Source organism: Cervus elaphus, chromosome 12 (genome assembly GCF_910594005.1).
Source record: "Cervus elaphus chromosome 12, mCerEla1.1, whole genome shotgun sequence".
NCBI lineage: Eukaryota > Metazoa > Chordata > Mammalia > Artiodactyla > Cervidae > Cervus > Cervus elaphus.
In genome coordinates, this window is record NC_057826.1 from 1,073,199 (window position 1) to 1,095,665 (window position 22,467).

At 41.3% G+C, this 22,467-nt stretch overlaps 1 protein-coding gene across 3 annotated transcripts in view; it reads left to right on the forward strand.

Moving 5' to 3' along the window:
• Positions 1-16,650, forward strand: part of RPS6KA5 (ribosomal protein S6 kinase A5) — a 186,658-nt gene extending 170,008 nt beyond the window's left edge. For all 3 annotated transcript variants that reach the window (XM_043919775.1, XM_043919776.1, XM_043919777.1), the window contains 5 exons: positions 1,061-1,231; positions 4,676-4,867; positions 10,714-10,873; positions 12,406-12,569; positions 14,850-16,650. In XM_043919775.1, coding sequence (XP_043775710.1) covers positions 1,061-1,231; positions 4,676-4,867; positions 10,714-10,873; positions 12,406-12,569; positions 14,850-15,089 — 927 coding nt within the window. In that variant the 3' untranslated portion in view covers positions 15,090-16,650. The remainder of the gene's footprint in view (positions 1-1,060; positions 1,232-4,675; positions 4,868-10,713; positions 10,874-12,405; positions 12,570-14,849) is intronic.
• Positions 16,651-22,467: the final 5,817 nt, after the last annotated feature.

The window sequence follows — 22,467 nt, forward strand, 5'->3', positions numbered from 1 at the left end:
ATCTCTTAAATCACTCTAGGTGTTGCCTCTCATTTGTTGAAAGCTTGCTGGCATACACTTGTAGCAGACCTTTAGCTTTGACCTAATTTGGCTGATGTAGAAATTCAAGTTAGCATAGTCTCTAGTAGCCTGGGAGCAATTCTCTTTAAAAATAAAAAAAAGAAAAAAAGGGTTATTCACCTTCTAGAATATGCCCATTGTGTGCAGGATAATGTATTTATAGCCATCTTTTTTATGATGCAGTTTTTCTGGACTTTGCTAATTCAAAAGGAAGCATGCTTTGTTTTGTTTGTTGAGTGACATTGGTGTGATAAGGCATAGCATTTGAATCTGATTATTGATAACTTTTTTAAACCATTTGTGTTCATTGGAGAGCGGGTAAAATTCCTTTGCTTTTCAATAGCTCCTATGTTATTTTCTTTATGGAAATATATGCAAAATATAATAAGTATGTAACTTTTGATACTGTTTAATTAAGATAATGCCTTTGGGATCAAAAGCAATTTTGTCTTTAAAAAGCCCATAGTGAGTTATGGGTGTTTGCCGTGAGAATTAACAGGAACCCTGAAACTAATCTGTGGAGCCCTAAGAGAAGATTTAAAGTGACATCATCCAATAATGCCTTTTTTTAAAAGTAAATTTGCCATTAAATGTGTGTGTGAGGCCTCTCGTGGGCAGCGTGTTCCATCAGTAATCTTCTATATTATTTAAAGCAGCCAATTTCACATTATTATCAGTACGAGGTCACACTTTAAAAAGAAACATATGTAAACTCGATAGAGAGATTTGGAATGCAATTCAGCTGAAAGAATTCGTGGAGGAAAGAAGACATAAGGATTTCACTGCAGTGCTTGAAATTTTCCATTACCGAAATAGAACTCTAAAAAAGACACATTATCCTTCAACTCTTTCCTCTAAAATGCAAGGATCACCGTTGATTATTTTAACAAGAGACTATTTAAATTTATCAGTTACAATTCATAGTCAGTAAATGTTTTGTGCGTTGATCAGCCTCTCCTCCTCTTCAATAAGGCCCTCCACATTGTTCTTTCTTTTCTAGCTTCACACATTTCTAGTGATGGAACTTCTGAACGGGGGAGAGCTGTTTGAACGCATTAAGAGAAAGAAGCATTTTAGTGAGACGGAAGCCAGCTACATCATGCGGAAGCTGGTTTCAGCTGTTAGCCACATGCATGACGTCGGAGTGGTACACAGAGATCTGAAACCCGAGGTATAAAATCATATAATGCAATCTAGCATCATTATTAAATATCCCCTAGACATGTGTGGGCTTTTTTTGCGGGGGGGGGGGGGGGGTTATTTTCAGGGATTTTTTCTAAATAGATACTTGCAAATACCATGTTTCTTGGATTTTTTTCCTATTCTATTTCAGTCTAAAATAAATCTGTCTTTTCTTTTTTTTGCCAGCTGATCATCTCGAGGTTATATTTGTAAGTGTGAGAGCCTTTTATGGAAGAAATACTTTATGCAACAGTTGTGGACTAAAAATAGCAATGGAAATTTTTGTAGCAGAAAATAATATCCCTCCTATATGTATACCATTTTAGAGAGTTTTTTTTTTAAATGGTTTCATTTTGAAAGCTTATCTTTCACTTTCATAATCAAATTGATGAGCTCATTAATAGGGACGTATATAATCCTGTTTTGGATATTTAAGCGTTGTCTTGGTGTAATTAGTTATGTGATCTTTACATGTGCTTTTCTTTGCTCACCTGCTGCAGAATTTATAGAACTGTGTAGCAGTGCGGAAGTAGCGGCTTTCCATATATTTTTTCTTTCAAAAGGTTAAGAAAGAAGGTTCTAACTCTAGAATAGTCCCTTTTTAGTATCAGAAATGTGAAAATTCCTCCCTTTTAGAAAATCATCAAAACAATAATGCAAGTTGAAAAACAAAACCCACTCCTTTATGAAAGGAAAACAGTGAATCATCCTTTACCATAGGCAAAATTATATATACTTACTCTCTAAAATAGAATTTCAGTTTTAATTGCTCTGAGACTGTAATGAATTTTCAAGTATATTTAAAATAATAATTTGGTGTTTATTTTTGTGTTAGACTATGAAACAATCTCTCTCAAAAAGCACCATTTACGCCTCTTGGTTAAGTACCTTAGGTAACTGGTAGGAAGAGGATGTTTTGGAAATGGAATTCTCTGTCTTTGGATATAACTGACTGATTCCTAAAGTATTTAAACTTCTGTGTACTTTCCATTATTGTTATTCCTATTACTCGTGATTAATCAAAAGCGAGTTGTGTTTTATGAGCTGGCAGCTCTGCTCGCTGCCCCTTTGCTTCCTGCATCCCAGTTCTCACTCTCCCACACAACGCCCACTGGAAATATGGCACTCCGTACATTGGAGATTAACTGTCTATTTTTAAATGTGAACACATACCACTTAAATGCTTTTTTTGATAGACAAGGAACAAGCATGTAATTTTTTTAATTGAAAAGATCTGTTCCATGACTGTCTAGAATTCATTTTCACATGTTTTATTCTTTGATAACTGGCCATCTGTCCCCTCATGAGCCTCAAACGACGCAACTGTCCTCTCCAACAGAACTTAAATTCGCCTTCCGATTTTACTGATTAAAAAAACACTCACATAGCTTTGTTCTTATCTGTTAAAAAGATTTTGTCTCAAGTAGGCATTTAAAAAGTAGCACCGTCTCATTATATAGGACATCCTGCTACTCTGATAGTCCTAAACCAACACGTGATTTGGAGACATGAAAATGTACCTTTGTACTAACATTGTCATAATAAAATGGCTTTCACGTTGACTTTTAAGTGGCTGATTATATTATTTTCAAGCCAAAAGTTTAATGCCTTTCACATTGATAGCATTTTAAGATCTGTTTATGTCTCTTTTGGTAGCTATTTATGTGGTATTCATATTCTACACAGGCAAGATAACTTCTAGGTGGTGAGAATCAAGTAAATTTAGAAGCTGGCTGACATTCTTAGTAGGCTGCTTTGTATGTTTCAAACTGATCCCCATATTCTTGAAAGATTGAGAAATTTTATCGAATTAGTTCCTGGCACAGCTTGAGACAAGGACTTAAGTGGTTTGAGTGGTGACTTCCTGCCACTCCTGACCATGTACGCCCAGCTCCACTTTGAGAAGTGGGAGAGGAGTGAAGAGGGGAATGCCACGTCTCCTCCGTTTCAAGATCTGTGAACAAGGGAGTCCTTAGCCAGTCTTGGTATAGGAGACTCTGAAGTCCTTGCCAGAGACTCGCGGGCTGTGGGGACAGGCCGGGCACCTCACCCGCTGCTCTGTGCCGCAGCCCAGCACCTTCTGCTGCAGGAGAGCCGGGGGCCACCTGCTGGGCGCTCTCCAGGTTCTCCTGCCTGAACGCCAGTGTGACTGCAGCGGTGGCCAGGCCTTCCATTGAATTATATTCGCATTTAAGTTCCATCAAAAATTCAGGATTAAGCATTTAGTATGATAGAAAATTTAAGAAAACCTTTCAGCTAATTTTTTTTGTTTCTTTCCTCCCACTTCATTTTTAACTTTTGAAAGGGGGCCTAGAAGATTTTTCTTCTTTGTATCAATGAAGCCTTCTATGATATTTTTTTTTTCACTTTGAATAATATTAAAAAGCAAATGATGTTGCAGAGCTGGGGCAATAATTTAATGCTCATACTAGATTTTGTTAGGATGGCTAAAGACAATATTATCAGATTCACTTACTGTGGGTACTAGCTTGATGTACTAATAAAAATGATGATTTGCACACCAGTATAGTTAGATTGTTTAAACAAGTGGTAAATACAAAAGTAATCAGGGACTTCTCTGGCAGTCCACTGACTTTCTGGCAGTCCAGTGGTTAAGAGGGAAACTCCCAGTGCAGGGAGCATGGGTTCGATCCCTGGTTGAGGAACTAAGATCTTGCATGCTGCATGGTGTAGATAAAAAAAACAAAACAGAAGTAATCAGTAAAACCTTAGTGATTGAGAAGGCTTGGAAAATACATTTTCTGAATAATAGAGGGATAATCTCCATAAGCATCAAAAAATGTTCAAGTATTAACTGTTTTGGAAAAAATATTTCTGAAATGCATGGCTCCACAATGTATTCTTTAATAGGTTTTACTAAATATTGTTAACTGTTTTGCTAGATATTATATAACTATTTTATTTGACTTCATTCAGCAGACAAATATTTACCAAACCACCTGCTACATGACAAAGTCATGAGTAAGATAGACACAGTTGTTGGCCTCATGGAATTATGGTCTAATGTGGGTGAAGACATTGAGCTAATAATGCAGAGCTGATAAATGCCAGAAAAGAACAGTAAATGCTAGAAGGAAATACAATAGTTTTCAGCTTCAGTTTGGTGACATCTCTAAAGGAGGATTAGATGCCTGAGAGCCAGGTGGGAGGGAGGTTGGTGGAAGAAGTAGAAGACAGACCACAAGCAAAAGACGAAGAAGGGGCATGACGCCATTGGGAGTGTCCCTCGTGACCTTGTAAACTCGAGGTGGTCCAGAAAGCTAAGGCAGAGAACAGCGGATGCTGGGATCCCACTCCCAACCCACGGAGTCAGATCTCTGTGTCTGAGTCCAATGTAAATATTAATAGATAATGTTGCAAAATGCCTCTCCAAGGCCCCTGACACTTTAATGAGAAACTTCTTATCTTGCAGAATTTATTGTTTACTGATGAAAATGACAATTTGGAAATTAAAGTCATTGATTTTGGGTTTGCACGCTTGAAGCCACCTGATAATCAGCCTCTGAAGACGCCGTGTTTCACTCTTCACTACGCTGCCCCAGAGCTCTTGAATCACAACGGCTATGATGAGTCCTGTGACCTCTGGAGCTTGGGCGTCATTTTGGTGAGTTCGTATCGGCCACGCCATCAACCCTTTCGGTTCTCTGTGTCCCCTGCATCTCTCCTTTTGCTGTCTGTCTGTCTTTTTTTTTTCCCCCACTGGGATATAATTGCTTTACAATGTCATGCTAGTTTCTGCTATACAATGAGGTGAATAAGTTACATGTGTACATACATCACCCTATCCTCTCACACCCCCATCCCACCCCTCTAGGTTTTTCTTAAATTCATTAAAAAAAATTGGCAAATTGATTTCTTTTCTGCACAAACAGTAAAAGGCCTGACTGAAGACTATTTCCCTTTCTTAAAATTTATATTGGAGAAAATGTAGGAATTTTTATTTTGGTTTATTTAGAATATTTAAGGCAACTGTGTTTTGTGTGAAGTACAGTTATATATATGTATTTTTAAAGAAGCAATAGTCTATTTTCATAAGCTATGCATATTAGATATAATATGGAACTAGCAAAGTGACTCATTAATGGAAAAATATTTAAAAGTATATTCTCTGAGATTTTCAGCCCAAAAAGCAGTTGAGGAATATCACTTAGGATAAATTAACAAATTAATAAATAAAATTTAAAATATTCATAATAACTTATAGTAATCATGGTAAGCATGCTTTTCACAAAACCTCCTTGGCAGCCATGATCAGAAACAACATGAGCTAGAAAAATCTCAGCATGTTTTTTTTTTTCCTCAAAATAGCTTTATTTTTTCTGCATACAATTTGTAGTGCTTAATCATAGGGAGAAGTTTTCAGACATAGAGAAAGATACAAGGAGCAAGGTGAAACCACACGTAACCTCATCATATAGAGATGATGTTGTATAAGCTCTTCCCCTCTGCCCAGCCCTCCCCCATATTGTGTATGCTGCATATCTTTCTACACGTTTTTCTGTATGTTTGTATATATATTTAGGCTTTTTTAACAAATGAGATTATGTGATATGTAGTTTGGGTCTCCAGAGTTTGACATTTCTTTACTAATGAGCAGTTAGCATTTTCTAGCCTCTCACTAATTATAAGCCACACAAATGAATATTTTTGATATATATACTTGCATTGATCTATTTCCTTAGACTAGACTCCTAGGAGAAGGGTATATACATCCTTATTTTGACATATATGGCTGTATTTCCTTCTAGAAGGTTTCCAGATCATGTTCTCATCAGCTGTATGTGAATACATGGGATACTATCAATTTCAATCTAAATTACTTCCTGTGGTTATTATAAGTTGCATGCATTTTCTTTGATGAGTGTTTAGTGTGTGCATCTTTTCATGTATTTGAACATTTTAATTTTCTCTTTTATGAATTTGCTGTTGATGAGCTCTGCCTACTGTCCCATGGGGAAATTTTTCACATTGAAACTTAAAGCTCTATTAAGGATTTTAATCCTTTGTCAGACATTAATGTTGGAAATGTTTTCTCTGGTTTGTCATTTCTTTGAAAACTTTGTTCACAGTTATATGAGGTTTTAATTTTGTTTTTAGAGAGGTTTAAATAGAGAAGATTTTTTAATTTCTATGTTTTAATGGAGAAATTTAAAAAATTTTATGTAAAAAATTTTAAAAATGAAAAAAACATATCTATTTAAACCCCTCTAAAAGCAAAATTCAAATATGTTGGGCTTCCCAGGTGGCACTAGTGGTAAAGAACCTGCCTGCCAGTGCAGAAGACACAAGAGACACGGGTTTGATCCCTGGGTGGGGAAGATCCCATGGGGAAGAGGGCATGGCAACCCTCTCCAGTGTTCCTGCCAGGAGGATCCCGTGGACAGAGGAGCCTAGCCGGCTACAATCCATAGGGTCACAGAGTTGGACACGACTGAAGAGACTTCACGCGAGATGCGTCAGCCTTTTCCTTTGTGGTATCTGGCTTTGATGTCAGATTGGCGCTCCCCCCGCAGCCCTCCTAATTTCCCTTTCTGTGCTCATCCCTCCATCTGGGTTTATTTGGATGTCAGTTTGTCTTCCCCCAGTGGCAGCCAGTTGTCCTTGCAAGATGGTTCTTTTATTTTTAAGCTATAGGTTTTTATTTCAGCAGTTTTAAGTCATCATTTATAATTTGCAAATTAAACTACATATTTATGAGTATGATTTAAACAGCTAACGTCTGTGGATTTGAGTTTTGTTCGACTTAAGCTGATTACAGTAGCACTCTCCTAAAAAAATTCATCTAAATAAAAAAGAGCCTTTCTTTTTTAGCAATAATACAAGACTACCCCCTTGTAAAAGAGCCTTTACTTAAATACAAGCCAAATGTAATTATCATGCTTTTTAAGGTTTTAAAAGACACTCTTAGACATGCAGACAGGTATTTTAGAGCCTCCAAATGCCTTATCTATGGAAATAACCTCATATAATGGCGTGGAGAAAAGCCAGGCTTCTCTCTAGATGTAATTGTCAACTCTTAAACAGGAGCAGGAAACATCAGATTAAACGATACCACCAGTTTATAATCACAATGTCCAGACTGCTGGAATTCTGCAGGATAAACAACCTGGTTACTCTAGCAAATAAGTTATAAGAAAAAGTAGACTGGGAACCTGTAGATTAAAAGACACTTAAGAAACGATGTTTGCATTTTACTTGAATTCATTTTACTTCAAACAAATTCTAATTTTAATTCTATTTGTTAAATTCAAACTGTCATACAAATGTGATTATATTATTATACAGTGTGTATAACACAATTGAGGGAATTTGATTATTGACTGGATATTGGATGATACAAAGGCATTACTGCTAATTGTTTTTCAGTGCAATCATAGGTTGTGGTTGTGGGATTTTAAAAATCCTTGCCTTTTAGAGATACAAAATGAAATACTGGGTTGGCCAAAAATTTCATTCAAGTTCTGTTACAGCCCATGGAAAACCCAAACAAAGTTTTTGGCCACTCCACTACTTACATAAGAAAAGCTAAGTTAGCACCTGCATTAAACTGTCCATGGAAAAAAAAGAATACCTTGTAAACTTTTCCATATAAGTGAGTGCTTCTCTCCAGAGGATCTAGATTTGAGCTATCCCATAGTAGGCACAAAATTTATTTGGAGTTGTTTGCCTTAAAAGTCTGTGACCCTTTGCCATGTTGCATGTGATGAACACGAATATGGATACTTTAATATGAAGATAACTTACGTTATCGTCACTGGGTAAAGCAAATACTTGAGAAAGATGCATCATGTCACACATGTGGCTTTGGTTACAACTCAGTCTACCTCATGGATGAGCAGTTCATTGGAAGCATTCAGGACTCTGATTAAAATAGAGCTTACACGGTGTCTTAGTCTGCTCAGGGCCGCCGTAATGAAATAGTGCAGATGGGGCAACTTGAACAGCAGAGATTTATTTCACAGTTCTGGAGGCTGGAAGGTCCAGTTCCAGGGAGCCAGCAGGCTGGTATCTGGTGAGGGCTCTCCCCGCTGGTTGCAGACAGCCACCTGTTCATGGGGGCCTCACGTGGCCTCTCCTCGCGTGAGCTTGGAGAGAGAGGAAGCCAACTCCCTGGTCTCTGCAAGGACACCCTCGTGGATGAAGGTCCTGCGTCCCCATCACCTTCACCTCCGTAAAGGTCCTGTCCTCAATTCAGCCACGTTGGGGATAGTGTGACTTTTCAGCACATGAATTTTTAAGGCACACAATAATTCAAAGCTTAACAGACAGTGTTTAGAAAATGTAGCATAGGATTATATGCTATTCCATAGGTATATATAGCATACCCATGGGATGGAATATAATAACGGTTAAAACATATTTCTTCCAAGTGTTTTATTCGGGATTTCATATTTTTTCACTTTATTCAGGATTTCGTATTTTTCCACTTTCTTCTCAAAATTGTATTTTGAAAATTTCAGACCTAGAGAAAATTTGGGAGAACAACACAGTGAACATTTAGCATGTTACCACATTTACTTTTGCTTTCTCCCCAATTCCCTCTTGTGTGTTTATACATACACACACACACATATGTATCTTTATGTATATAGATAATTTCTTATCACAACCTTTGCCAACAGTTTGCAGACAGAGAATTATTCTTAACAGAAGTTGATTCCTGGATAATCAACTAAATTCTAAGATCTTGGAGTTGAGAGGAGCCTAAAGTTGTCTAATTCTAGCTCTTCCAAAGATGGTGAATTCATCTTTCCACCCAACAGCTTGTTGAATTATTTACACAGCAGAGCAAGAAAACTCTACTATAAAGGATACTTCTTTATGTTTAGTCATCCATGTATGTGTTAGGAAGTGGGGTAAGATTAAGAAGGGGAGCAGATTTTTTGAGAATCGTTTGGCAGTATCTGCTGAGCACACAGACCAAGTGACCCAGCAGTCTCCATCTCAGGGATGTAGCCAACAGAAATGCCTGTTTCTGTGGACCAGAAGAGATGTGCACAGAGATACAGAGCCGCAGGCTTCAGGGTGCCGCAGATTGGAAATAAGTCAAATGTTTATCAACAAGAGAAGCTATTTTAGTCTGGGTTCCCCTGGAAAGCAGAACCTGAAGTAAAAGCTTACGTTTTGTCATGTTTCTAAGGACCAGACCTGGAGGCTCAGCTGATGAAGAACCCGCCAGCGATGTGGGAGACCTGGGTTTGATCCCTGGGTTGGGAAGATCCCCTGGAGAAGGGAAAGGCTACCCACTCCAGTATTCTGGCCTGGAGAATCCCATGGATAGTCCATGGGGTCACAAAGAGTCAGACACGACTGAGCGACTTTCACTTTCACTAAGAACCAGAATGCCAGGGAGGCAGGAGGGAGGCAGGGAAGAGGCGAACAGAGGGTGCACCGTGAGTTGCCACCTACTGTCACCAAGTGGAGCTGAGCAGGTGCACTCGCAGAACAGAGACCTCTTAATAGCAGACTGTAATGCTGCAGGGACAGGAAACGTGAATTCTGTGAGCCCTGCACCCACAGAACCTAGGTATGGGGGACCCAGCACCGACGGATCGCCGATGATTCAGCACAGTCCTCAAGGACAGAACTCCAGCCCCACCCTGAGCTGGCATCGTCACCGAGCGTTCCATGTGCTTGGCACTGCCCCAGAGAAAGAATGCCAGTCTGTCCGACAAGTAGGCCCAGTTTCCTGTCTTCTTTCATCAGCTGATCACTGGGATCCCTCCTCAGTGAGGTCGTGGGTGTGAGTTAGGGAAGAGGCCTTGGTGTACCAGAGAGGGGTGGCGTGCGTCCGTGCATTGCCTTGCAGCGCCTCTGGCCTCCGCAGGTCAACTCTGAGCGTGCCGTGTGCACGGCACAGCTTACAGCACTGGCTTTATGAGTCAGGGCGTCTGCTCATCCCAGCTCACAGCTTTGTCCGAGCTTCAGGAAGCGTTTCAGCTGACTGCTCTCACTGGCTCCAGGCATCCTTGCCAGGGTGTTGAGTCTTGAGTCTCAGATGAGTGTTTCCGTGGCAATAATTTCTCCATCAGGTCTCTTGTCCCATCGGCCCACCCTAGTTCAGCATCTTCAGAATCCGTTCTCTTCTGTGTCCCCTGACCCCTCCTCGGCCGTTTTAGCCGGGGCCCGCAGTTCCTCTGGTATATGCACATTCCGCTGTTAATGTTGTCCTTTGAAATGATTAGATTATCCCTTTTTTATTCTTCTTGTCCTGAATATAGCTATAAAAATGGTTTTAAATCTTGATATCATAGTAAGCCATTTCTTTTTATCTACAAGTCTGAAATGTATTGGTTGTTTCAGTGATCAAAGTCATGTAATCTTTTAAACTTACTAATGCTAATTGTAATATTTGGGAAATTATGCTGATGAAGTTAGTAATGAAATGACCAGAGTGGCTTTGATGGTGATTTTGGCAGACATTCTGTTTTGCTCTTTTTTTCTTGATAGTATACAATGTTGTCAGGGCAAGTTCCATTTCAGTCTCATGATAAAAGTCTGACATGCACCAGTGCAGTGGAAATCATGAAGAAAATTAAAAAGGGAGATTTCTCCTTTGAAGGAGAAGCCTGGAAGAATGTATCCCAAGAGGCTAAAGATTTGATCCAAGGTAAGAATCTAATGAAAAAGTTTATATGATGTATAGCGATTGAAGTGGAACCATACCCGTGATACATATATTTGTTTGTGAATTATTGAAGAATCCCTGTGTGTTTAAGGATTCAGGCTATTCTGTTCAGCCTCAGCTTCGTATGAGGACACCCTCCGTCAGCAACCTCGTCCACATTCACAGCCGCAGTCTCACACCTTCAAAGGGAACTGCTTCCTCTTTCCTCTCCTTTCCCCCAGGCACATGCGTCCTCCTCTCCCTCTTGTTTTCATGGCCAAGACCCTCGACCCCCACCACCTTCCTCGCAGCCAGGCCCTGGGCGCTGGGGTTCAGCATCGCTGCCAGCTGCCCCCCCACCCCATTCTCAGGGCTCTCATCTGAGGTCTGGTCACAGCTGTCTCCTAACATCCACAACATGCTTTCAACTTACCTACTTGCTCTGGCTTTATGTGTCTGTCGTCCATCGGCTCAGGGACCTTCCTAATATCCAGATGCAGTCATACCTTTTTTCTGTTAAAAGTTCTTCAGAGAATGCCAGTGAGCTTTAGGTCAGACTCCCTAGTGGAGCCATCACGGCCTGGTTCTGCCTCCCTCTGTTTGCTGTCACCCTCACGCCAACAGCTGTTGTTCAGTCGCTCAGTTGTGTCCAACTCTTTGCGACCCCATGGACGGCAGCACGCCAGGCCTCCCTGTCCATCACCAACTCCCGGAGTTTACTCAAACTCATGTCCATTGAGTTGGTCATGCCATCCAGCCATCTCATCCTCTGTCGTCCCCTTCTCCTCCTGCCCCCAATCCCTCCCAGCATCAGGGTCTTTTCCAGTGAGTCATTTCTTCGAATCAGGTGGCCAGAGTAGTGGAGCTTCAGCTTCAGCATCAGTCCTTCCAGTGAACACTCAGGGTTGATTTCCTTTAGGATGGACTGACACTGTGGAACACCTGAATTCTTCAGATGTGCTGAGTTTTCACGCTCTGTTCACCCTTACTCGTGCTCGTCCTAATCCTGGGGCTCACTTTGTCATCGACCCTGCTCATCCCTCAGGACTCATCTCCTGGAAGCCCCCAGGGTGCCCACCCCCCAGGGGTGAGCCCTTCCCCAGAGTCTGCTGCGCACGTGTCCTCGGATGGGATACGACCTCACACATAGCTCCTCCCGGAGCCTCCATCTGCACGTTCCCTAACCTGCGGAAGGTGTTTGTCTGTGCGTCAAGTAGACCTCAGCGCTCTGTTTGGAGGGGGTTTGCCTGGCCCCTGGTGGGAGTCCTTGTTTCACGTGGTTATTTCCCCGGATTGGAAAGCCCTGCTAGCCTGCAGCCTCCTGAAGACAGGCTGCTGTGGGCATCACTGTGAGCAGCCAGCGCTCACCAGGGATCTCAGTGTAGATGAGAATGGAGGTAACTGTCCTTGTAGGAGGTTGACGCTGTATAGAAACCACCATGTCTTGTGAACATAATTGAGATCTCTGAGGTTGATTTTAAACTATGTTTGAAATAACAGCTCATGAAATAAAAATATCTTATTTATTCCCACAGGACTCCTCACAGTCGATCCAAACAAAAGGCTTAAAATGCCTGACTTGAGATACAATGAATGGCTTCAAGACGGCAGTCAGCTGTCCTCAAATCCTCTGATGACTCCAGACATTCTGGGCTCTTCAGGAGCCGCGGTGCACACGTGTGTGAAAGCCACCTTCCACGTAAGGCTCCGGCTCTGCGCTCCCGGGGGCTCTGCTCTCCTGGGCGGTTGGAGAAGGGACTGATGTCCTTACTCTGTAACCTCAGAGGCACACTCTTGGGCGGACAGTTTTTAAAATGGGTTCTTTTAATTTTAGATATGCTTTTATAAATCCCTTCATGACATAAACACATTTCTGAACAGAAAGTGCATGGGGACCAGAGTCACCGCAAACCCACACAATATTTATTTGACATTTGAGATGAGGCAGTTGTCTGATATTTGAATAGTTGAAGTTTTTCAGTCACTAAGGAAAGCAATATGCATATTATTAGAACTTTTTCAAAAATGTTCTTTTGTTGAAGTTTAGTTGGTTTTACAATGTTGTATTAATTTCTGCCGTGCAGCAGACTTGGTTCAGTTACACATATGTATAAACACTGCTGTATATTCGTTTTTACCTTCTGTTCTATCATGGTTTATCACAGGATACTGAACATAGCTTCCTGTGCTGTACGTAGGCGCTTGCTGTTTATTGAATTCTATACATATAATGGTTTGCTTCTGAAACCAAACCTCCAGTCCATCCCTACCCAGCTGTCCTTCCCTCTTGGCAACCAGAAGTCTGTACTAGCACTTCTGTTCTCTCTCAAATAAGCCAAATCACTGTCTGTAGAAACCATAAATAAGCACTGGAAGTTAAGGCCCCTGTGAAAGTCCATCCCTTCAACAGTCATTTTGTGCATAATTTTATTGTTCTAGAAACTGAGGGATAAGAAGTTAATTAATTGGTATTAAGTAAATATTGTGTTCTTGAAAGGCTGAGACTACATAGCAATAAACGTAGATTCTGGCACACTCGTGTCAAACAGATGCAAGTACATTAAGATAATTGTCTAAGGAGCAGAGGAGTTAGAGAGAAATAACATTACTTCTGAGAGGATTATCTTGAGGAAGGAGACAGGATAGCATTTCCTCTTGGCTGCAGAAATGGATTAAAAAACTAATGAACTGGGATCTGGTGAGGCGTGAAGAGATTAACGGCAGGGTTTGCAGATGATCCAGATCTTCTCAGTGGCATGTGAGGCAAGGTTGTCACCTCAGCAATGCCTACGCCTGAATCTGAGAAAAGTGTGAGGAGCTGCTGTGAGGAGGAAGCCAGGCTGAGGTCTGGAGCTCATCTCTGCATGTTATCGTGTCCAGGACTGCACTGACTGTACTGATGTGGGCGTGGAAGTCAGGGGCTCTGTGCTGGGACTTTGTGGTTGGAATCTTAAAGCTCAGGATGAGTCAGAGTAATGGGTGGAAGGGAGTGAGATTGCTGACATTCTCCAGGAATTTCTAGTCAGTCAGTGGTTCCTTTAATTGAGAGGTAGCACTCCCCTCTTCAAAAGATTGATTAGAATTGGGACTCCGGGACAGCCTCGCTGGTGGGTTTCGGGAGGGCCCTCAGAAACCCTCCCCATCGACTTTTGTACCCTCCTGGAGTTTTAGATGCAGCAGTTTAAGGTTTAGATAAAGTGGTTCCTAGGGCTTCCCTGCTGGCTCACCTCATACTCAGTAAGGAATCTGCTCACAATGCGGGAGACCTGGTTTGATCCCTGGGTGGGGAAGATCCCCTGGAGAAGGGAAAGGCTACCCACTCCAGTATTCTGGCCTGGAGAATCCCATGGGCTGTATAGTCCATGGGGTTGCAAAGAGCCGCACACAACTGAGCGCTTTGACTTTCACTTTCCTAGGACAAGCTGGAGCTGTGGTTGCCAACCACGCATTGTCTGTAAGTCATAACTGCGAGGAAGACTTCAGTCCTTTCACTTGCGTGGCGGTTCCTCCTTATTTTTTTCTTCCCTTGTTATTCAGTCTCTCAGTCGTGTCTACCTCTTTGCGACCATATGAACTGCACCACGCCAGGCCTCCCTGTCCTCCACTGTCTTCCAGAGTTTGCTCAAACTCATGTCCATTGTGGAGAAGGAAGTGGCAACCCACTCCAATGTTCTTGCCTGGGGAATCCCAGGGACCGGGGGAGCCTGGTGGGCTGCCGTCTGTGGGGTCACACAGAGTCGGACATGACTGATGCGACTTAGCAGCAGCACGTCCACTGAGTCAGTGATGCCATGAAACCATCTCATCCTCTGTCGTCCCCTTCTCCTCCCGCCTTCGGTCTTTCCCAGCATCAGGGTCTTTTCCAGGGAGTCGGCTCTTGGCATCAGGTGGCCAAAGCTTCAGCATCAGTCCCTCCAGTGGGTGTTCAGGGTTGATTTCCCTCAGGATGGACTGGTTTGATCTTGCTGTTCTTCCCTAGGCCTTCAACAAATACAAGAGAGAGGGGTTCTGCCTCCAGAACGTGGATAAGGCCCCTCTGGCCAAGAGGCGGAGGATGAAGAAGACCAGCACCAGCACGGAGACGCGCAGCAGCTCCAGCGAGAGCTCGCACTCCTCGTCCTCCCACTCGCAGGGCAAGAGCACGCCCACCAGGGCGCTGCAGCCCGGCCACCCCGCCGAGGGCGGCGCGCCCGAGAGCCTCTTCCAGTTCTCCGACTGAGCGCCTGGGCAGCGTCCCTGCAGCCCCGCGGCGCGCCCGGGGGCCAGGCCTGTGCTCTGAGAAGCACACCCCGTTGGGCCCGCTGGCATCCGCCCCGTAGGGAATTTTCCCAGGAAAACCCCGTTGGTTATCCTCGTCCAGAAGCACCGGCGGAGAACGGGACTGTGAGTGGAGCGCACGGCATGCGGTTAGTGACCGGGATGACGCCCGCAGGACTGTCCTGAGAGGGCAGAGACGTCTGTCCGTCTGAGTGGGGCCGGTGAGGTTTGAGCCGCTGACAGTAAGTCACAGGGTCCTCAGAGGTCCGCCAGCAAGAGTTCCTAGGACTGTGATGATACCTGTGCTTCGCCTTGTGGGCATTGTGGGTTTTTAAGAGATATGCATCCTTTGAACAGTGATTGATCAGAAAAAAAAAAAAAAGGTCTAACTGTTTTCCAAAAGATTCTGTCATGAATTTTATGTGTGGTGTAAACTTTTTTCTTGAGAGAGGATTTTAACTTATTTTTATTTTATGGTTACCTATGACGATACCCTACTATTATTAATCTTTTTCTAAAAAGTAAAAAGAAAGGCATAAGGAGGTCCCATGCTTTGTATTGGGGACCTCGCTGAGATGCATGCTAAGCTACGTATGTTTTTAATTTTGCACTGCTCTTTCCTGGCAATTTGTTTTCATGGTTACTGCGAAATATTAAGGTACATGTCTCTGTTTTAAGTAATATTGCACTTTATAAAAAATATGAATAAAGCAAGCTGTTTTATAAAGTGCACTCTTTAAAGCATATGTACTGTATTTTTGCCTTTCCCCCCATTATCTACTTTAGGTTTGCCCTCCCGTCCCTTCTGCTCAGGGTGCAGTGTGGAAGGGGCTGTGGTGTGTGGCGGAAGCGTCAGCCGCCGCGGCGCCGCCGTGAGGAGACCTGAGTGGGAATCCTCCTGAACACTGTGCTCATTTGAACACTGTGCCGTCCGCAGCGAGGCGCTCCTCCTGTGGTCAGATTATGTACATAATACTTTAGAACCGTATCTATGACTTGTTTGGAAGTATTTCTGTTCAATTTTAAATCCAGAAAGCATATTTTATGCAGAGCACTTGTATTGCTCAAAAGTTCCGAGTTCATAACGGAAAACAAGTGCTGTGTGCTGAGGACATTTTACTGAATGATCGCTGCTTTTTAAAATGCGATTGATTCATTCCCTATGCAAAAGAAGAAGTGGTAGGATTTGTGTGTTGTATTTTTTTTTAAGCCATCACACGAAATGTCAGGACTGAGAAAAGTGATTTTTTGCTATGTTTACAGGAATCATGTTTAAAAAGGTAATGCCCAATATGTTTATTTTGTCAGTTTTGTTAACAATAACCTCTTGAGCATTAGTTTGGAATTGGGCATGATATTTATTTATTCCTTTCTTGAGATAATAGCAGCATTAATTTCAACCAGTTATGAATACTAAAAATAGTGCACTCTATGTAATAGTAGCATATTTATTACTGAACCAATGTATATATTAATAGCACAAGCAACAAAAATGGCAAATATTAAACTATTTTCAAAATGTATTATCCTGTCCACATTTTTGTTCACAATGATTATCGGACATAACTTTTATACTTTTCAGTGGCCCAAATGGCTGCACAATTCTCGAGTTAGTGAGAATTTTGTGCTTCTAGCTTTTGGTCCTTCTTAGTAATGGTGGGAAATCTGAGGTACATTATTACCGAACTCTGAGGCTAATTCACAGACTGCGATTCCATCAGGCAGAGTTAAAACAACCAAGAAAATGTCCATTTATATCTATAGTAAGGTCGACTATATCTAGAAATGTGTGAGTTAGCTCCAAACATTTTTAAAACTGTGCATTCTAGGAGAAAATACTAATAAAGTGTTAACTATTTGTTGCAAAGGGACAATGATCCAGAAAGATAGTTGGTATACCCTAATGATTGATGGCATAAGTGATACATTGTGAGTATTGGAAATTCATGAGTTTCATGTACATTTATTACCTTTGCCACTTCTGGAGGACTTGACAAAATGAAATGGTGAAACGGCGGGCAGAACACGAGGAAGGAAAGAGAAAGCTGGTTTATCAACTGCTGGGCTTCCTTCACAATGGCCTTGAGGGGAGCTCGGAGCGGGGCCCACGGGGAACGTCCACCCTCACGCTCTGTGTAAACCCACCTGCGGTGTCGCTGAGTGCCCTTTAAAATCCACGAAGCTTTCATGTAGCCACAAAAAACCTAAAAAATACTTCACATGAAAACGTTAAGCGAAAGGACTCATCTTTGGTATTAGGAGAAGAATACAAGTAGGTTTAAGACGAACAGATATGAATTAAATTCTCTGTGTGATAGTTTTGGAGATAGAACCAAGTCACCCCTTCCCCTCCTCCTTCCTGGCCAGTGTGTGGTTTTCATGTCATTACACGTGCTGACTCATGTATTCTGTAACTGTCCATGCCTAACTGAGAGGTGGGAATAAGAAAAGGAAGCGGTAGAGGAAAGACATGTTGAAAAGCCAGTCTCTTCTAACTGTTGTGCCAGATCCTGTGCTGAATGAGTTAAATTAGCTGTTTTAAAATTCATTAATTCTTCCAACCCTTTATAAAATAATAAACCATTGAACCGCTGGAACAGAAAATCAAGTCTCCAGAGTTAATTTCAATATTCGGGTCTGTCTTGAAATTGCAGATTCACTTACCCATGAAAGACTGCCTTCTATTTCCTTTTTTGTACTACTACTGATTTCTTAAATAACTGTGATATGCTGAGAACTTAACTGTGTAGATGGCTTTGTATAAGCAGGTTATTTTAAAAAAAAAAAAAAAAAACCTACTAGGGTAGCTGTGACTTTTTTTTAATAAGAGAATTCATTTTGTATCTCAGTTTTTTCAAGTATGTTCTCAAATACTTTATACAAGTATACAATTTATTGTCTACTTACTTACCTTACCCTCATTCCAAACACCTGTTACTGTCATATTTGATAAGAACAGGGCACCAAAATGGTGAAAATTTCCACATTACTGACCTCATATGTGTGTGAGACCTTATATTTGTGTGTTCTCCTAATGACCAGTAATAGGAACACAGTTTGGTGATTGTGTGATCACACTTTTAATATTAAGGTCTAAGTAAATAAGTTAAATTCAGATATGCTGCTTACACCACAGCAGTATAATTATAGATGAATTACTGTAATATAGTGAAATATCTCTAAATTGTTTGAGTTTTGGACCCTCAAGTATCTTACCCTAGAACATCCCAATTTCTGGCCTTTAATTTATTTACACCATGCAAGAGTCAACCTTTATTTGATACCTTTATCTGACATGAAAATGTTTGTAGCAGGCTTTAATGAAATTCAGAATTTAAATTCAAGTTATTGTCAAACTCAAAGAAAGTAAAAGTAGTCATAAAATAGCAGATACATCAAAGTTTTTAAGTATGATCTGTCCAAAGAAAATAGCTGCTTCGGCGACATAAAGGTTTTATTTGCTATCATGTTAAGTAACTCCAAATTGTGATATTTCTTAGAGAGAATGTTTTCCTAAAGGGTAGTTATTTAAATTTTTTTTATATGGGGGAAAAGTGTATTTTCAAGGAGGCAACATTTTCATCTTAAGAACACTTGCTTAGTCTCCTTTCTTGCCTTTGAGCTTTCAAGATGTTTCTTCTGAGCCCCTGTCTGTGTGTGCCAGCTCCCTGTTCTGTAATTAGGTAATTGATGCTTTCATTCCCCAAGGCATTTGTCCCCTTTTTAGTTCATGGATGTGTGAATTAAGCAGGTGTCTGTATTTTACATTTACCTCCTATTAGACCAAAGTTGAAGCGGTTCCCCAGTCTGTCTGTCTTGGCTTCTTCTATTAGTGCAAAGTAGGTACTGCTCACTGTCAGCCATTTCCTTTCCATTATTCCTTCTGAGCACGTGGTGAAAACCTTGCTATTTTGTATCTAGAAGGAGACTTGAATTAAAAGACAGGAATCTTGGTATTTATTCATCAGGCTTAATTTTCCTGGTGTATTTCTGCCAGAATGGGTAGAAGGACATTGTGTGATGTTGTCTGCTTATTAATAGAACAGTGCGTAGGCTGTCGTCAGGAGTTGAATACTTCAGGTCGGTCAGGTGGTATTTAATGCAGCATTTTTTCCCGAGAACACAGGAAGCTGGGATAATTCCTAGCATTATGTGGCTTCCATTAGCCTTTAACGTTGCATGACATTGTTAATTTAGACAGTTTTATAAAATTTGTCTCTTCACTTAAAAAATTAAAATTCCATTTTCATTCTTGTTCCTTTCCCTACAAACAAGAACAGTTTTGATCTTTTAGGTTTTGAAGTCCTCCTGTGTAGAAAAAGAAGAATAAAATGAATAACCCTCCAAAATGTCGTGACTCAGAAAAGGAAATTTAAGTTGTATGCACAGAATGCTACAGGTTTATTTCCTGGCGTTTCTGCTTGTAGATACTTTGGAAAATCGTTGTTGCTCATGTTTTGTTTGTTTTAAAATTCAGTATGGTTGAGGAACTTGGCATTCTTAACTGCGGTTTTATTTTTAACTTTGTAAGAGGCTGATCGTGTAAATGCGCGCTGCTGGGTTGGAATGGATGTGTGATGATAATCCCCATTGAAGACCCACTGCCGTGGTAGACAGTTCATTATCCATGACAGTTTATTTTAGGTCCTATAGTGCTACCCTGTTAGCTCAGATTATAAATACTGTGAAAGTGAAAGTCGCTCAGTCGTATCCGACTCTTTGCGACCCCATGGATATACAGTCCTTGGAATTCTCCAGGCCAGGATACTGGAGTGGGTAGGTCTTCCCGTCTCCAAGGTATCTCCCCAACCCAGGGATTGAATCCGCATTGCAGGTGGCTTCTTTCCCAGCTGAGCCACAAGGGAAGCCCGAGAATACTGGAGTGGGTAGTCTATCCCTTCTCCAGTGGATCTTCCCGACCCAGGAATCGAACTGGGGTCTCCTGCATTACAGGCGGATTCTTTACCAGCTGAGATACAATGGAAGCCCCAAATATTGGTAAAAGGAAAGATTAAATGCGTAACAATTCTCATACTTCTGATGGATAAGAAGGGGATATAAAGGTGCTACGTCACATATGAAGTTAAGGGTTTAGTACTAAAATTTTGAAAAATACCCTTAAAAACTTTACTGCATGAACTTTAAAAAAGAAGAGGAAACCACATTTACTCATACATAAAAGAATTTTTTAAAGGCTGGCATTTTAATTTATAACTTGTACACTTCTGCCTAAAATGGTAATGCGTCCTTAGGTGTGGAACTGAACACTTGCTGAGAATATTCTCAGCTGCAGTAATCTATGTAACTATGTGGATTCTTCCACAACTTTACATAAAGATAAGAATTTTTCTCCCTAGAAAGTAGATGGAAGAAAAAGATGAAGAACACTTTTCTTCGTCAGTTCTGTGTGGACACCTTAGAGTGAAAGTATTACCAAGCCACAGCTCACAGGATGCCGCCCGCATCCGCTGCGGCCGGACTGTCTCCACGCCCTGCAGCGCTGGTGCTTCTCCCACACTGTTCTGTTCTCCAGTTCCATGACTGTGGACGTGCATCAGTGTGCCCCTGCACTGGCGTTTATGTTCTCAGGCTCCAAAGTCACTGCAGCCATGAAATTAAAAGACCCTTGCTCCTTGGAAGAAAAGCTGTGACCAACCTAGACAGCATATTAAGGAGTAGAGACATTACTTTGACGACAAAGGTCCATCTAGTCAAAGCTGTGGTTTTTCCAGTGGTCATGTACGGATGTGAGAGTTGGACCATAAAGAAACATGAGCCCTGAAGAATTGATGCTTTTGAACTGTGGTGTTGGAGAAAACTCTTGAGAGTCCCTTGGACTGCACGGAGATCAAGCCAGTCCATCCTAAAGGAAATCAGTCCTGAATATTCATTAGAAGGACTGGTGCTAAAGCTGAAGCTCCGATACTTTGGCCACCTGATGTGAAGAACTGACTCATTGGAAAAGACCCTGATGCTGGGAAAGACTGAAGTCAGGAAGGTGAAGGGGACGGCAGAGGATGAGATGTTTGGATGGCACCACCGACTGGATGGACATCAGTCTGAGCAAGCTCTGGGAGTTGGTGATGGACAGGGAGGCCTGGCGTGCTGCAGTCCCTGGGGTCGCAAAGAGTCGGACACGACTGAGCAACTGAACTGAACTGAACACTGGTGTTTCACTCACTATTTCTTAATATGTTTTGACTAACATTTATAGGTTATAATTAAGATCAAAGACATAAAGACTTGATTGGGGCAGAGAAGTAAATTTGGGGATGGAAATTGTAAAGGAGTAAGGGAATGATGATGCTACGTGAGGAAGTGAGCAGCCGCACAGCTCTGAGACACGGACGTTTGGTATGAACGTGGAGAGGACAGCAGTGCTCTCGACGTTTCAATGACCATATGGATAAAACCTTTTAATAATTTTGTCTACTGTGTGGATAAACTTATTTAACATGTTATATACAGGCTTTGTAAGGTGGCTGTTTTCCTTTAGGGGGCCCGTTGATAACGTTTTCCTCTGGTCCCCTACCTCCGTGCTTCCAGACTTTTTGTATTGCCTTTTGCTCAGACCCCTGACATTCTGTGGCCAAAAAGATTGGTCAAAACAGAGTGCTAACTCTACATAAGTAGTGATCATATTTTTAAAGTCTTTTAATGTAGTGTCATGGAATACCTTTTAATATCTTTATTAGCCATTTGGAAATTTTCTCCTGTTAAGTGCCTGTTCAAGTTACTTGTTCATATTTATTGGGTTGTCTGTCTTTTTCCTAGTGATTTGCTGGGGTTCTTCATATTTTAATGATAATGACATTTTGGTCTGATATATTATTATAAATATCTTGTCTTTGGTTTGTTTTTCCACTTTCCAAATGGTGACCTTTGATGATCAGAAAACACTAATTTTTATGAGGCCCAATATACCAATCTTTTCTTTTATGGTTAATGATTTTTGTGTCCTCTTTAATAAAGCATTACACCAATCTTATGAAAATATTTTTAAATTTTTTAAAAAGCTTGTTTTATCACTCACATTAGGCGTACAGTTAACCTAGTGCTGGTATTTGTATGTGGTGTGAGGTAATAGCCAAAGTTCATTTATTTCTGTAAGAGTATTCACTTGACCCAGCCCTATATATTGAAAAGCTCGGTGCATTGCAGTTGGAATTTTTAAGTCTTCATAAATGATCACGTAAGAATTCTGATACCTTTGATCTTCTTCCAGATAGTCTTAGCTATTCTTGACCCTTTGAATTTTCATACACATTTTAGTAACAGCTTCTCAGTTTCCCTAAGGGACCTTGTAGATATACATTAGGGTTTAATTGGTACTGCATTAA